General features: G+C 34.0%; 2 protein-coding genes across 8 annotated transcripts in view; both read left to right on the forward strand.

Moving 5' to 3' along the window:
• Positions 1 to 6211: 6211 nt before the first annotated feature.
• LOC131432188 (protein FAM151B) lies at positions 6212 to 7474 on the forward strand. The gene is made up of 3 exons (XM_058598313.1): positions 6212 to 6482; positions 6533 to 6649; positions 6705 to 7474. Exons 1-3 carry the CDS (start codon positions 6437 to 6439, stop codon positions 7454 to 7456), a joined length of 915 nt encoding a protein of 304 aa, XP_058454296.1. The 5' UTR covers positions 6212 to 6436; the 3' UTR covers positions 7457 to 7474.
• Positions 7475 to 13140: 5666 nt separating this feature from the next.
• LOC131432189 (muscle-specific protein 300 kDa) overlaps positions 13141 to 15632 on the forward strand; it is a 98409-nt gene continuing 95917 nt past the window's right edge. For 3 of the 7 annotated variants that reach the window (XM_058598317.1, XM_058598315.1, XM_058598316.1), the window contains exon 1: positions 13654 to 14407. In XM_058598317.1, coding sequence (XP_058454300.1) covers positions 13765 to 14407 — 643 coding nt within the window. In that variant the 5' untranslated portion in view covers positions 13654 to 13764. Of the gene's footprint in view, positions 14408 to 15632 lie in introns of all 7 variants that reach the window. The other 4 variants (XM_058598322.1, XM_058598314.1, XM_058598318.1 and 1 more) reach the window with 4 other exon arrangements.

Raw genomic sequence — 15632 nt, forward strand, 5'->3', positions numbered from 1 at the left:
TCTCTGCGGAGAAAACAGAGCTGGTCGTCTTTTCAAAAAAGCATGATCCCGCGCAACTTCAGCTTCATATGATGGGAAGAATAATCGAACAGGTTTTGACTTTCAAATACCTCGGGGTGTGGTTTGATTCCAAATGCACGTGGGGAGGACACATTAGGTATCTGATAACGAAATGCCAACAAAGAGTAAATTTTCTTCGAACAATAACAGGGTCTTGGTGGGGTGCTCATCCGCAAGATCTAATAAAATTGTATCAGACAACGATACTTTCAGTGATGGAATATGGATGCGTTTGTTTTCGTTCCGCTGCAAATTCTCATATTATCAAACTTGAGCGAATTCAGTACCGTTGTTTGCGAATTGCTTTAGGCTGCATGCATTCGACACATACAATGAGTCTTGAAGTTCTGGCGGGAGTTCTTCCATTAAAAGATCGATTTTGGGAGCTTTCATCACGCCTGCTAATAAGATGTGATGTGCTGAATCCCATGGTAATTAATAATTTCGAACGACTAGTCGAGCTTCGATCTCAAACAAAATTCATGACAGTATATTTTAACCATATGTCACAGGAAATCAACCCTTCAAGATATATTCCTATCCGTGTCAGCCTCCTAAATGTACCTGACTCAACTTTATTTTTCGACACATCCATGCAGCGCGAAGTGCGTGGAATCCCGGACCACCTACGCTCTATGGAAATCCCAAAAATATTTTCAAGTAAGTTCAGGCATATTAACTCTGAGAAAATGTTTTACACGGACGGATCGCGAATGGAAGAAGCGACAGGGTTTGGTATGTTCAACAATAATGTTTCGGCCTCATTCAAGCTTCAAGAACCTGCATCTGTTTATATAGCAGAGTTAGCAGCAGTTCATTATAGCTTGAATGTAATCGTCACATTATCTCCAAACCATTATTTCCTCTTCACAGATAGTCTGAGTGCAATTGAAGCCATTCGCTCAAACGCTGCTGGCAAAAATGAACCGTTTTTCTTGGGTAAAATAAAACAGTGTCTGAACGACATATTGAATAATAATTATCTAATCACAATAGTTTGGGTTCCGGCTCATTGCTCCATTCCAGGCAATGAAAGAGCCGATATTTTAGCCAAACGTGGTGCTATTGAGGGTGAAATTTATGAGAGACCGATTGCTTTCAACGAATTCTATAGCGCGTCTCGCCAAAGAACACTTGCCAGCTGGCAAGCTTCTTGGGATAAAGATGATCTGGGTCGGTGGATGCACTCAATTATTCCTAAAATATCGACAAAGGCATGGTTCAGGGGACTGGATGTGAGTAGAGATTTCATTCGTGTGATGTCCAGACTCATGTCCAATCACTACACGTTAGATGCACATCTCCTTCGAATTGGACTTTCCGAGACTAATCATTGTGCTTGCGGCGAAGGTTACCGCGATATTGACCATGTTGTTTGGACATGCGTGGAGTTTCGTGATGTCAGATCTCAACTAATAAATTCCTTGCGTACCCAAGGTAGACTATCCAATGTCCCAGTTCGCGACATTCTTGCTTGTCGTGACCTTCCATACATGAAACTTCTTTATCATTTCATTAAATCCATTGGAGTTCCAATTTAAATTTTATTTTATGTTAAACTGTTTTCTCTTCCATGAGTTCAACCAATAGCCAACTATAGGATATTGAATATAAGTGGTGAACTGATACAAACAATCCTGAAATAGTTATAAGATCATGTACAAAATAAATGTATTTTATTTAATGTAATTAAAATAGCAACTCGCTTGATAAAAACAGTGTTTAGATTAACTAATGAGTACCAACATACTAATATGATATTCGAAATGTATTAGGTTTAAACTACTATGTATTGTGGATGCCACGGCGAAGAAAAACTTATGTATATTGCCTATGAAATAAACGTATTTATGAAAAAAAAAAAAATGAATGCAAGTGTACGAAAAAAATTGAAGACAAAAATTAGCGATGCGATGGAAGCAATTTTTTATTTTGCTTAGTTTAATTGTCTCGTAGATATTTCCCTGATAAAAAGTGTGCGTTGAACATCACAAATTAGCTAGGAAAACTTTAAACGTAATATCATTACTTATTATTGGAAGATGGCGAAACGATTGGGTTGGATAAAAATTAAACTGATAAATAAAACTGATAGTCTACTTCAAAACGTCGTTTAAAATCGTATACTAATGTACATATAATGTACTTCTAATGCAATAAAACTAATGAAACAGTTTATTCAGATTTCACCGAATACTATTCTCACGTTCGTACTCCGTGCTGTTGAAATTTTGCGGCAAGTAATGGCAGATAGATTTTAAAAAAGCTGGAGTTGAATCACCTGAGGGCAATCACTTTTGTAAAGTGAAAATTTTGCAGTTTATATGGCTTATATAAGAAATAAAATAAAAGGAATTATTTTCCACATATAACTGTAGCAACACTTTTGATTCTCTTTCGGGTTGGTTTGATATTTATTTTATTTATGATTTTGAAAATGGACTGAAATATCTACAGTGATATTTTTTAAAATCACATATGATTATGAATGATCAAGTCCAATACGCAATATCAATATGCAATGCAAATAGAGTGACAAAAATATATTCTGAATATTGATTATAGAGGCAAGTCTAATCTTTTAATTTCAGGGATGATTTATTTTCTCGTGTTTTTATTATATTAAACACAATTTAACGCTTCTTCGCATAGATTTGATTTATAGAAGTAATAGGAGTGCAGGGTTTTCCACAACGTTTGAACCTACTGAGACGCCATGTAATTGCTTGCTCTGCAAAAATCAAAGTAATTAAGAAGAATGGCTAACAAAGAAATAGTCATTACTAACTAAATACTCATTCAGCATCTTTTACCATACATCTACGCAAATTATCGATTAGAATAACTGTACTACGATCAGGAAATTAAGACTTTTAAATTGAGAATCACGGTTGTGGTTCCGGCCAACTGCCACAGGATGTCGAAGCATTTTGTAAAACGCAACATAAAATTGGAGGAATAGATGTTCCATTGAAATTTACTTTTGCATTTTTGTATCGCCTTATTAACTTAGTCATATTTTAATGCATTCATTAAATTTTTGCATTTAATATTATCATTTTTGGAGTTTCACAAAACTATTGCCTCGTAAGTTTTGCTTCCAAAAGCAAACAGCAAAATAATAACGTAATGTGATATCAGTTGAGAAATTGATGAGCTGAAATCAAATTAAGATTACAATCTGATATTGCTGTCAAAAATGTATTGAAAATAAAATGTTCTACAATTGACTCCCGAAGTGATCGGTTTAGCTTTTTTTTAAAAAAGAACATCCGCTAGAAGAAATTGTAAATTCAATTTCATAACATTTTACAATATTCATATTACAGAGGAAACGATTTCAATTTGAAAAATAACACAATCCGCGTGGTTTATCGATTTGTCAGATAGTGCGATTTAGAATTTTTGTTACTCATATCACACATTCAGTTTTGAAACTACTCATTGTATTATTTACCTTAAAACTGTGTTGAGCAAAAAAATTTTTACGTGAATACTTCAAGGATCACATACAAAGAGTCCAAATGAAATATAATTCTGTTATCACATAATCAGGAGATAGTAGGAGAATATAGGATCAAGAAAAAAATATGCATTTAATTCCACTTTATTTAACGTCACTAATGTCACGAGACAGATAATTTTGTTGTGTTTGATTGTATGATACTTGATTTTTAGATATTTATTTCGTTATTGGAAACTGCGGAAGGTCTTCATTGCACGATTATCCATGGCACAGTTTCCAACAAGTAACTGTAGAGAGTTTGTTTGTTTTTGATAATAATAGAAATATCATTCTTCAGTAAAATCTTATGTTGGCCTCCAAATTAGTGCCTTATACAAAACTATAGAAGTTCTATTTCGGTTTTAGTTTCTATTATATTGTATATTGCCCTGTATATTGAATGTGACGGAATTATTTGGTGTTTATGGTTCTTCTAATATTTGTACGAACTGATAGTGTTTATCATCAAAGTTGGTCTCAACTTTTTTGGTAGTTGACTTGGTTCGACACAACTTGTCTCGAAGTTAATACAAATACTATTAGTTTATTATGAATGATTAACATGAAATTAAAAGCAATCATCACATATGTTTATAATTATTAAGGAAACGATCGTCGAATGGCTTTGTAATCGGTATATAAATAGTGTCACGATCATGAGAAACAATAATAATTGACAAAAACTTGGGACTATTACTTCTCAGGCATAATAAACAACCCTACATTCGACCGAATGAAAAATACCAATTTGGCATTTCGAATGAGATATAATTTGTTTGGAAAAGTCGAACTCGATCGAAACACAAAATGAATTTATTATAGAACTACGGAATAGGAGTGAAAGTTACATATTTACGACACACAAAAACGCTCCATTAATAACCCTTTACAGTTTGATGTTTAATCAATAACATATTCTGGTAGGTATCAAAGTTGTCCCTAACGCTACAAATCACGATTAAAGTATAGCAAACACCGAAGAAATGTGCAGTGAAGACAATTCAAAAAGATTCGACATCTTTCTTATAAGCTTTATACAGGAATCATCCTGGGCGGTCATTCAGTTGTACCGCCATACGTCGCAGAGAACGAATCACCGTGAGTAGAAAATTCGACTCAACGCGAGTCATCATCACCACCGAATAGCTTTCTACCTAAATGCTTCGAAACGAACTCACTGCGAGCGAACAGAGTGCATATATGATGCTTGCTTGCTTTGCCAAGCGGTTCAATTCTCTGAGTGGAAGGAAAGAATGAATAAAGCAGACACGGAATATATACAAACTGCTCGCCGCACGGGTAGCATCGCCGGTGAAGAGAATAGTTCACGAGTAATGTTTCATTGATAGGATCAGCAACCTTGGTTGCAAGTGTCACCATATTGATGTATATGTGTTTTCTAGATAATCTTTATGCTTATTGACAATTGCGGCAATACTAAGTGTCAAGCACATAATATAAAAGTAGTGATTAAAATGGCTGCAAAATTCTTCGTGAAAGTTCTTGAATCAAAGTTTTTAATGAAAAAAAGCTTCTTGTATAAATTTTTCTTAGAAATAATAAGACATAGTAAATATATTCATGAAATTGTCGGTAAATTAACAAAAAAAATTTTTTTTCAATCCACCTAGTGGTGTAATGATGCCTTTCTCATATTGCTTATATTTTCAAAACTATCATTTGAAAATTTTGTGAAGAAATTTTTTTTTAATCTTGAATAAAATAAGAAACTTTCTTTGGGTATGAACTAACAGAACCTTTTCAATTTGTAAACAGTTATGTCAAGTTAATAAGAATTTTTCTAAATGATTAAATACATTTTACCCTATAGATCTGGAACCGGAAGTAGGACCAGGATGACACTAAACAGCAACCTATGAGACTATAGGAACTTTTATTTGAGCCTGTTTGTGGAAATCGATCAAATCATCTTTGGGAAAATTGAGTGAGTCTCGTTTTGAAATTTTTGACCACTATTTCCGGTACTTCTGGAACCGGGAATTTGCAACCAGTACATTTTGGATCGATTCGTTTAGTAAGTAACTAATATAACCTATAAATTGAATATTATCTGTTTTTGCATCTCTGCTCCAAATGACGGTTTATAATTTTAAACACACTAGAAGTTGAACCAAGCTTAGTGTCGATCAAACCAAGAAATGTACTCACGGCAAAACAAAAGCGGCCCTTACCCGAGAATTATGTTTGTCATTTTTAATGATGTATTTCATATTTGATAGAAAACTCGTAATTACTGCACTATACACGTTCATTAAAATGATATTATTTTTTAGTAATGATATTTTGACTCGTGTAAGGGCCGCTGAAGGATTCCTGCCAGAGTTAAAACTGAAAAAATGTCTCGCTTGTTCTCTGACAGGGTTTGATTTGCTGCAAAAATATTTCCTGCGTTTGGCCTACTAATGTCCGCCTTCAGTTCATTCCAAAATTAACTTTTAGCATGAACAAATAATATTTTTAATAGTTTATGAATTATTTCACAAGTTGAAATTGGTTTTCCCCTGCATTTGGATATATAAACTTGCAATCGTCATCCTCGCACACGTACGCCTCTAGTTGTGAAATTAAATGTTAGATCGCTCATAATCACAATACAATGCTCTGTTGATTTTGAGTTGGTGCTAGCCGGTGTCACATGGCTGGATTATTGTGACGCGTTTATAAAAGTTACCGAAGATTTTACAAATCTGTTTAAAAGTCGAAGGTTTCGGGTACCATTTTATAGAAAGAGTTGAGTGGTAATCGAGGAAACCGCTAAGTAACTAATAAAAGAAAAAGTAAACAAAGAGAAACTGTCACTTGCTCTTACGGCCTTTTGAAAAATCAATCAAGAATTATCTAAAGTCGACAATGTTGTTTGTTTATATATTTAGTGCTCTATTGCTCAAAATTATTGGTATAATCGTATTCAAGTTTCGTACATTTGAACCAATATTTGTTTTGTAGAAAGCATGGATATACCTAGTTTACATGAAGATTATACACAGAAACCTAATTTAACAAGTATTACTTGGGCACATGCAGTTAATAATAAAACTTATCTGTCTGATGTATTAAATAATGGTGAGCATTACTTCGAAACATTTTTCCATTGTACTATTTATAATATTTCTTACAGCTAACGTTAACTTTATCGAAGCAGATATATCAATGGGTTACCTCGAAGATGATAAAATTAATCAAAACCTTATTCCTGTTATGGCACATCCCCCAGCAATAAAATCAGATTTATCATTGAACAATTTCTTGAAACAAATAAGGGATTTCAATATGCATGCCAACACTAGCCAGGTTAAAGGAGTAAAACTAGATTTCAAATCAATCGAAGCCCTCGAACAATCAGTTGGAATACTTTCGTCATGTTATGATACACGCAAATTCAAAACATGGATTAACGCAGATATTTTATCAGGACCTGTAAATAACACTTCAACCATACCAGTAGATCCAATAAAATTTTTTGATGCTGTAAAACGTATGGATAATGTTACACTATCCATTGGTTGGACAACCAGATGGAGCAACGATGCTAAGGAAGGTCAATACACCGAGGCTCACATTCAACACATGCTAAATACAATTAAGGACAATGGCATTGATAAGATGGGATATGACATTACATTCCCGATTCGAGCCGGTATTGCCGCCTATAGCGTCAAAGAGTTAAATAATTTGTACTGTTCTTTAACGCATACTAATTCAGTCACATTCACAATATGGTCCAGTGCTGATGATGCAGTAAATGTAGTAAAATTAAGAGAATTTATATTTGCTATAGGACTCGATAGAATTTATATAGATGTCCCGGACCAGCTGAGACAACAACTTAACCTGACTAATGGTCGGTCCATGAATATATGTGTGAAATAAACTGAAACTGAATCATAACTCTTTCGTTTAGACGCATAAAAACCTAGAAAAGTCTCATTTTCTTCGCCATTGCCACCTAGCAGTTCAATTTAAACCACTAAGCAGATGCAAAGTTTACACTATTGTTAATTTCAACTGCTCTAGGCACTAATGAGCCGCAGGAGAAACGCGAAGAAAATGAAACTAAATATTTTCTTTGTAACCAAAAACCCCTAAGTGTTCGCATCGAGTTTTCGCGTCGCTATAAGAGCAGTATTGAACAATTTTCAAACTATTGTATTGCTTCTTTGAGCCGAAACAAAGATATTGCATCCGATTTTATCACAAATAAGTTGTGCTAATATCGGCAGAATAACATAGCAACTCTACTAATGAGATGACTATTGGTACAATGGACCTGGTATTATAACGTCGCATTCACTGACAGCTGAAAAAGATATTTATACCTTCCCTGGGTAAATTATAGTTAAGGAAAAAAATTCATTCAGCAAAATTTTAACCAAGTATCGACATACACTTCGAGACAGCTTCAAAATGGTTTTGCTGTTAAATATAATCGGATAGGTGAGTTAACCCTATCCGTCAAAATCGTCAAAAATATTGGAACAGTCCAACAGCGAGACAATACGTAGTTTAGCCTTATTTTTTGGAACAGTAGTGAATAGCAGATTGCAAACAACTGCCAGTATCCTGTCCACGTTGCTCAAACTAAACGATAAAATTGGATATTGGTGTATTTTGTGTTATCGGAAATACTTAAAAAACTGGTTTGGACAAAAATAAATAAATGACAATAAATTTTAATCTACACATGAAAATTCATTCGATAATTTTTAAGTAATGTAATTTAGTTAACCCAACGAAAATTAACTTTTGTAATGTAAATTTAGGCAACCCAGTCAAAATAAACTTTTTATCTTTTTAGCTTTATCCAAAGAAATACATATTCAAAAAGAGGTGAATGTCTAGTATTGCTTTCGGCACGGTTCTAGAATTTGTTGACAATAAAGATCTATGATTATAGATTAATCGTTTTAAATCCATATAAATGTTAGTTTTCCTTATCATGGGACTTGATTGCGGAATCATATTGGTGGCACCATCGTAATCGAGTCCCAGGATGAATTAAAAACTTTTATAAATTTTCAATACACTCAAAATAATAATCATATTATAGTTACGTGAAAAGTTATGTGAATATTTTCCACCCTACTTTTCACGTAGGTTTTAATGGACTGGCATTTAAAAGCAGTTTAATGCATAATCCAGTAAAAGTTACGTGTTTCATAGTTAAAATGTAATGTACTGTTCATATCACATTTATCTATCAGTTCATATCAAATTTAGATACCAGAAAATTACTATTTTATGTATTGGTTGAAGTCAAAAGGGAGATTCCAGATTTTTATATAAATTTATGAAATGAAAAATGCCATGAAATATAAAATATTTATTCCAGAAAATTGTCATATAATTCCAACGGCTTAAAAAAGCAACTAATAACGTCGTGGTATCTCAAATCGACAAGCCTTCAGAAATCGTTTATGTTGTCACTGCCATCCAACCGAAGCCGAAGTCGAGATCCAAGAACTCCCACAACACTACTGATGCAGTTTGAAGTCGCATTACATGGTTCCAGTGTCTCTAGCTTCATACCGACGGCCTGTTTGAAGCATTCGGCAGGACCGGGTAAACTTCCGGACTCACGCAGGCACTCGGTCCAGTTGAACACATGGAAACTTTCATACTGAAATGGTCCGGTCGATGGAGTAAAAAATTGTAATTAAATAAATCTTCTCGCAAATATTTACACTACGTACACTTCGAGGGCCACTGCTCGCCATTTTCAAAATCGAGCTTTTCACACTGGAAATTCACGTAGATTGTTTGACGTTTGGTCAATTCACGTAAACCTTATGTGATGACTCTATTCATTTTAGGGGATGTTCGTATAACATTCATTTTCGTCAGGTAAAATATTCAATTTGACATTTGAAACTATTCTACGTGATTTTTCAAGTGAATCGAACGTGAATTTTTATTTGAGTGTAGGATAGAAAAAAACATCAAATTAAATTACCCTATAGGGTGTAGCCCTCTTTTCATATAAAACTGCCCCAAACAGAATAAAAATTGATATTCGCTGTTTGAAAGGGTTTATATTGGAGATGATTTTCACAAAATTTAATTAAAAATTTTACTCCTTTAACTACCATATTGGCGGAGTTAGGATGGTTCTTCTGATTTTCATTTTATTTAAATTTTTCTAAAACCTCTCTAGCAAAAAAAATGAAAAAAATCAGGAATATTTTAAGAATTATGGGGAACCTTTATGATTTTTATAAGAATTTTTCAAATCTAGATTTAACATCAAAAATAAATCATTTATGAGTACATTACGCTGTATTTTTTTCAGATTTTTAAAAAATTTGGACGGGTATAATACCACACTTCAAAAAATAAATCATTCGGAAAACCATGCGTCCCCATCAAAATGTCATCATCCGATGGAGACGCATGGTATTTAGTTCTAAAATCATATATCTCATGCTCATAGAATCAAATACCACGCGTTTCCATCTACAACCTCAATGAATAGCCGACAACCAAATAAACTTAATTTCAGATTTAGCGGTATTCAATTTTCGATCTGGAAGCCATCCAAAAATTTAACTCGTACTACAATTTCTCAGAAATGTCTACACTGATTTTCAAACATTTTGAATCGAATGAGAACTATACAGCTCCTCAGGTGAATTCAACTGACTTCGGTTAAACCGACTTTCGAATTCCGGTTCCAGTATCGAATCGTTTCCCAAAGCTCAATCGTTTTCTTAATCGAATTTCAACAACAAAAATTCAAATTAAAGGATTTAAGGTCCCATAAAAAATTAATGAATTTTATCCGATTCCGACTTCCGATTCTGGAATTACAAGGTGATGAGTTTTTAAAATTCAAACCGATATAGAAGATGACAACTTTCAACCTAATACATTTCGAATATCATATTAGTATGCCGGTATTCATTAGTTAATCTAAGCACTGTTTTATCAAGCTATTTGCTATTGTAAATTACTTTAAAAAAACATTTTCCAACGAAGGGTTGATTTCCTGTGACATATGATTAAAATATCTTATTAGTAGTCGTGATGAAAGCTCCCAAAAGCGATCTTTTAATGGAAAAACTCCCGCCAGAACCTCAAGACTTATTGTATGTGTCGAATACATGCAGCCTAAGGCGATTCGCAAACAATGATAGTACATTCGCTCTAGTTTAATAATATGAGAGTTTGCAGCGGAACGAAAGCAAAGGTATCCATATTCCATCACTGAAAGTATCATTGTCTGATACAATTTTATTAGATCTTCCGGATGAGCACCCCACCAAGATACTGTTATTGTTCGAAGAAAATTTACTTTTTATTGGCATTTTGTTATCAGATACCTAATGTGTCCTCCCACGTGCATTTGGAATCAAACCACACCCCGAGGTATTTGAAAGTCAAAACCTGTTGGATCGTTCTTCCCATCATATATAGCTGAAGCTGCGCGGAATCATGCTTTATTGAAAAGATGATCAGCTCAGTTTTCTCCGCAGAGAATTCGATACCCAGATCACAGATAACAGATATACAGGCTCACATACGAACTGTGTGTAAAATTTACTCAATCAGCGTGGTAAAAGAAATTTTTGGAGGGGGTTCAATTCCCATACGTATGAACATATGTATATAATTACCTGTTGAAAATTATCCACTTCATAATTGACTTGAATAACCAAAGAAAAGATTTTCCATAATAGAATTGCGCAGAATTGACCAACTCAAAACGAATACAATATGGTGCAAAAATCTTGAGATACTTTAATGAGCGCAAAGAAAATGAAATCACGTTTGAATGGATTATCTGTTGGTTTCAACCTTTCTAAAGACTCTTGTCTGTCCGTCACATGAAAGTGCGTTTACAAAGTCTATGTATCGAAATAACTGATGGTTTATAAAAAAAATTAAAGCTGTCCAGTCTAACTCCGTATCAGGTCTAGTCTAAGCCTCTCCTAATCATTTCTTGAATTTCGGGAAGGGTTTGAACCCCTTAAACTCTCCCTTGTATACGCGTCTGCTTAGTTGTAATAAATATCTGTGCCAGCCAAAAATATCGATTTTCGCAGAAATCGAATCATTTTGCCTTAAACTTCCCCTGTTAGCAAACACTTACTACACCTTCTCTTACTTAAAATACCGTTATGGCAATCTGTGAACAGCAAAGAATTACCTAAGCCATTTTGGTGATAATCTTTTGAGTTGTTTCGGAGTACATTTTTCTACACATATAACCGGATTGGCCAGTTGGGACTACTGTCTCTCCGGCTATTAAATCGATAAATATGCTCACTATCCAGAATTTCGATTTGGAAAATATAATACTATGTAAAAGGCGGATATATTTACGATCTACACTTGGTTATGGAACTGATATTCTGCATAGATTTTAGTTTCCTCCTGATCTTTCAAATTTTGATGCTCTTCACAAAAATACTTTGTATCTATTTCACACTCATTATAAGTGCTTCAATAAATTAATTCACGTGAAAGATAAATTCATGCAAAACCTCTTTGTTTTGATGTTATCGTTTATGTAACACAGTACATCCATTGATTCGTTCAATAATTTGCTGATTTGTTGAATGAGTAGTCGATGTTATAACTTTTTTCCTACCAACATTTGGTTCTAATACAATGTATAGTTTATACGGTTAGCATTCCGCCATTAAGTCATTTGGTAAGCATTAATTTTGTTACTCTCTTGAGCACGTGGTTCGAAATATGCTTGTGAAATCTACACACAAAACAATGGTTAAAGCCTGGTCGTATATAATGCTTATTTATTGCTGGAGTGCATTCTGAAAGCTGAATTCTGATTGATTTACAACAGATGAGCTTTCAGATTGCAGATATAGAGCTATAAAAATTTTTGGTGCTGATAAAAGACTATTTTAATGCCATTATTAGTGCTTACTGGTAATCTGGGTTGAATCGAATTTTTCGTCCCGGTGAATAAATGAATTTGAAATATTGTATCGAATATTTGAAACCATTATGTCAATAACAAAGATCAAGTATACATGTGCGCCTAGTCTTAATATTGTTTGGCGTAACGCATGTCCGTTAAATCTGCGCGCGCAGGATACGCAAAAAAGCGTTGCACAAAGACCCACAATTTCGACGGCATCGAGAATCAGTTGGTTTTGCGGTATCGTCGGATAAACTTGAAATTCGAAAAAGGTGAATCGCTTTAAAAATTTGAATGAAGTGCGCCATATAAGGAATAAATTGAAGAAACGAGATTTCATCGAAGCGATTAAAATAGAAATTAAGAAGTTGTATCTTTTTTGAGTTTATGATACTTATTTATGAACTAATATATCAGGAGCCGATGCATAGTGTGTACAAGTGACAGTTTCTGATGTGAAATTTGTGTAATGTTTAGGATTACATAATGCTTTAGAAAAGTGGAAATTTCTAAAAAGAGAACTTCTACATCTGATATGTAGTCAATTTAGAACTCAAATTTGTTAAAGAATGGAGTCAATTTTGTGTATCTTTGCATTTTTATAACATAGTCTTGCATCAATATATACTAAATTTTGTTTACTTGATAGTACGTTCAATCTTCAATCTTCAAAACTGATTGAAACCTTAAAGTTCTATTGAGCGAACCGTGGATGGAATTACATTAATTCAAAATATCAAAACTTCCTGATAGGGCGACATGATTTTATCTTTTCTAAATTAGAAGCAATGTGAGAATTATTGTTACTATGAGTGATAATGTCGTATTAGAATAACACTACCTTGACCTTCTTTGATCACAATCTGTTTATAAAATGAATTCATAAGTTTGTCATATAAATTCTAATATTAATCTTGAAAATGAAAAAGTGAAAAATGATGTGGGGAAGATATAGAAGGCATAATACGTTATGGCTATTAATATTGTCTGGCCGAATGCAACAGATTACGCCAAAATGTGCTACGAATCGAATATATCTTAAACATGATACAACCGAAGAAAGAAGTTCTATTTTTAGATGATTTGCATTTGTGCTACTTTTCTTATTTATCTGACTTTGCTGCTTCCAGATCATAGGCAAACAAAATAACGCCATCTTTCGTCTATATTTAGACTGAAAATTACTCACTTCTATTTTCGAATAAAAGTTTCACTTTCGCGGATCAGCAATGACTAGGTTAACAGCAGCAAATGGAAACTCATTCAACTGAATAGAGTAGACGTCGACAAAGCGATAATGTCAGGTCCCAAGAATAACAACAACAATGTGCCGGTTGGTAGTGGTCGCGGTTGGCAGCGTACTCCTCCACCTACATACTTTCGGTCACCGTCACCATGGATACCACCAGGATCAGTGCCTGTAACGCAACATGATGTACGCAATCAATCAAACATCAGAATACCAGTTGGATCAAAACCGGAAAGTGTGATTTTTAATGAAACTCGATATCAGAAGTCGAGTGCTGTGTCATCAGATGGAAGATCTACGCAAGAAATGGGTTTACATTCAATAGCTCGAGATACTCATGCAGTCCCCATGCTCGAACACCACATCAATACACAGCTTCCAACGACGCCGCATTCTCATTGTGGTTACTCATTTCAAAGTGCAATGTCGCCAATCACACACAATGCTACTTTGCCTGTCGAGCAAATGAACTCGGTTAATCCGAGTTATCTCAATCAACACGGGAATTATTCTGCCAAGGAAACAGGCTTACCGCAAATACCTTCGTACGTATCAAATCCATCACAGTATATCATATACGACCAAACTGGTGAAACTGGACCCTCCACAGCAGAAATAATAGCTAACCAATCCCAGGATTACATAGATGAAAAACTTGCGGAATATCAAGCCACAATTCATTTACTACAAGGTAAGCGCATTTGTTGTACTTTTTTATGTTTAGGTGATTTTGCTTTTTCAGTTAGATGATGTAACTGTCATTTTTGATTGTTTATTATTTATTTATTATTATGACTGAGTTTTTTAAATTTTGTTTCATTGCACTTAAGCCTAACATGACCATTTACAAAAAGTAAACATATACTAATTCTGTACTCTCACTGCATCGTTGTTGTTACTGAACAGATATCCCTCTCTAGTGGCTTCGACACAAAAGGAAAAGTTCTTCTTCTGGAGTTGTTCATTCGATAGAATAGGATATTTTAACAATTTGTATTTAGCTTAAGCAGCATAGAAAGCATTGTGAGCAATCCGTTTTTAAGGAATTACTCATTTCCGACGCAACAGAAAAATTTTGAAGCAGTTCCTTGTGCGGCTTTTAAGCAGTGAGAAAGTTTTCTCAGAACTTGTTCTGTTCGTTTAAGTTGCCAAAAAGTGCCACGCGCACTTTAAAGCTCTAATGAAGTGGATATTTTTCAGGTACTATGGAACTTTTGGTTACTTGGAGAGACAACGCTTAAATTTTAATTTGAAATTGATCTCATCAATTTGAACAATCTTCACAGAATATTAAATAAAAAAGGCAGTCTAAATCCATTATGGTAATCATTGTGAACATTGATATCGAATTGCCACTTATTATGTGCGCTTATTGTTATCTAAATCATTAGAAAGCAAAACTCCGAACTAAAATCACAATGAAACTATTCGTGAGCGATTTACCTCTAGTTACTAAAACATTGAACGGCCCCTTGATAATGATTGAAAAAATAATTCCAGCAACACTTCTGGTTTCCGTTGCCAAGGAGCTCAAGCAATATTAATAAACAAAAACAAATTGTTCTTCCACAATTTTAGTGAAAATTTTTTGATTAGTATCAGGAACCTTTTTTGTTAAAAATAATACGCAACTATCAAAAATTTTCGTTTTCAGTTCAAACAATGACAAATTTAAATGTACATCCATTACAAATGGCAGCTCTCAAATAGAATTTAGATTTCAAAGACGATCGTTTCGATAGACATCGAAATTCAAAAGACAACGTTATCTTCACTATGGCAAATGCACAAAATTAGTGGGCGAACTACCAAGAATCATCGTGATTATCCATTAAATTCATTAAGCTGAATGCATCAAATTAAGAAATCGAAAACTCACTTCACATCAATTTATAGATATGCTGTTCTAAACTCAA

The sequence above is a fragment of the Malaya genurostris genome, chromosome 2, assembly GCF_030247185.1.
Source record: "Malaya genurostris strain Urasoe2022 chromosome 2, Malgen_1.1, whole genome shotgun sequence".
In the NCBI taxonomy this organism is placed as follows: Eukaryota; Metazoa; Arthropoda; class Insecta; order Diptera; family Culicidae; genus Malaya; species Malaya genurostris.

Bases quoted from the DNA above. Each gene is read 5' to 3' on its own strand.
- LOC131432188 (XM_058598313.1), top strand. From the start codon at position 6,437: ATGTTGTTTGTTTATATATTTAGTGCTCTATTGCTCAAAATTATTG. The intron at 6,483-6,532 runs GTATAATCGTAT...TTTGTTTTGTAG, and splicing joins TCTATTGCTCAAAATTATTG to AAAGCATGGATATACCTAGT. The intron at 6,650-6,704 runs GTGAGCATTACT...TATTTCTTACAG, and splicing joins GTCTGATGTATTAAATAATG to CTAACGTTAACTTTATCGAA.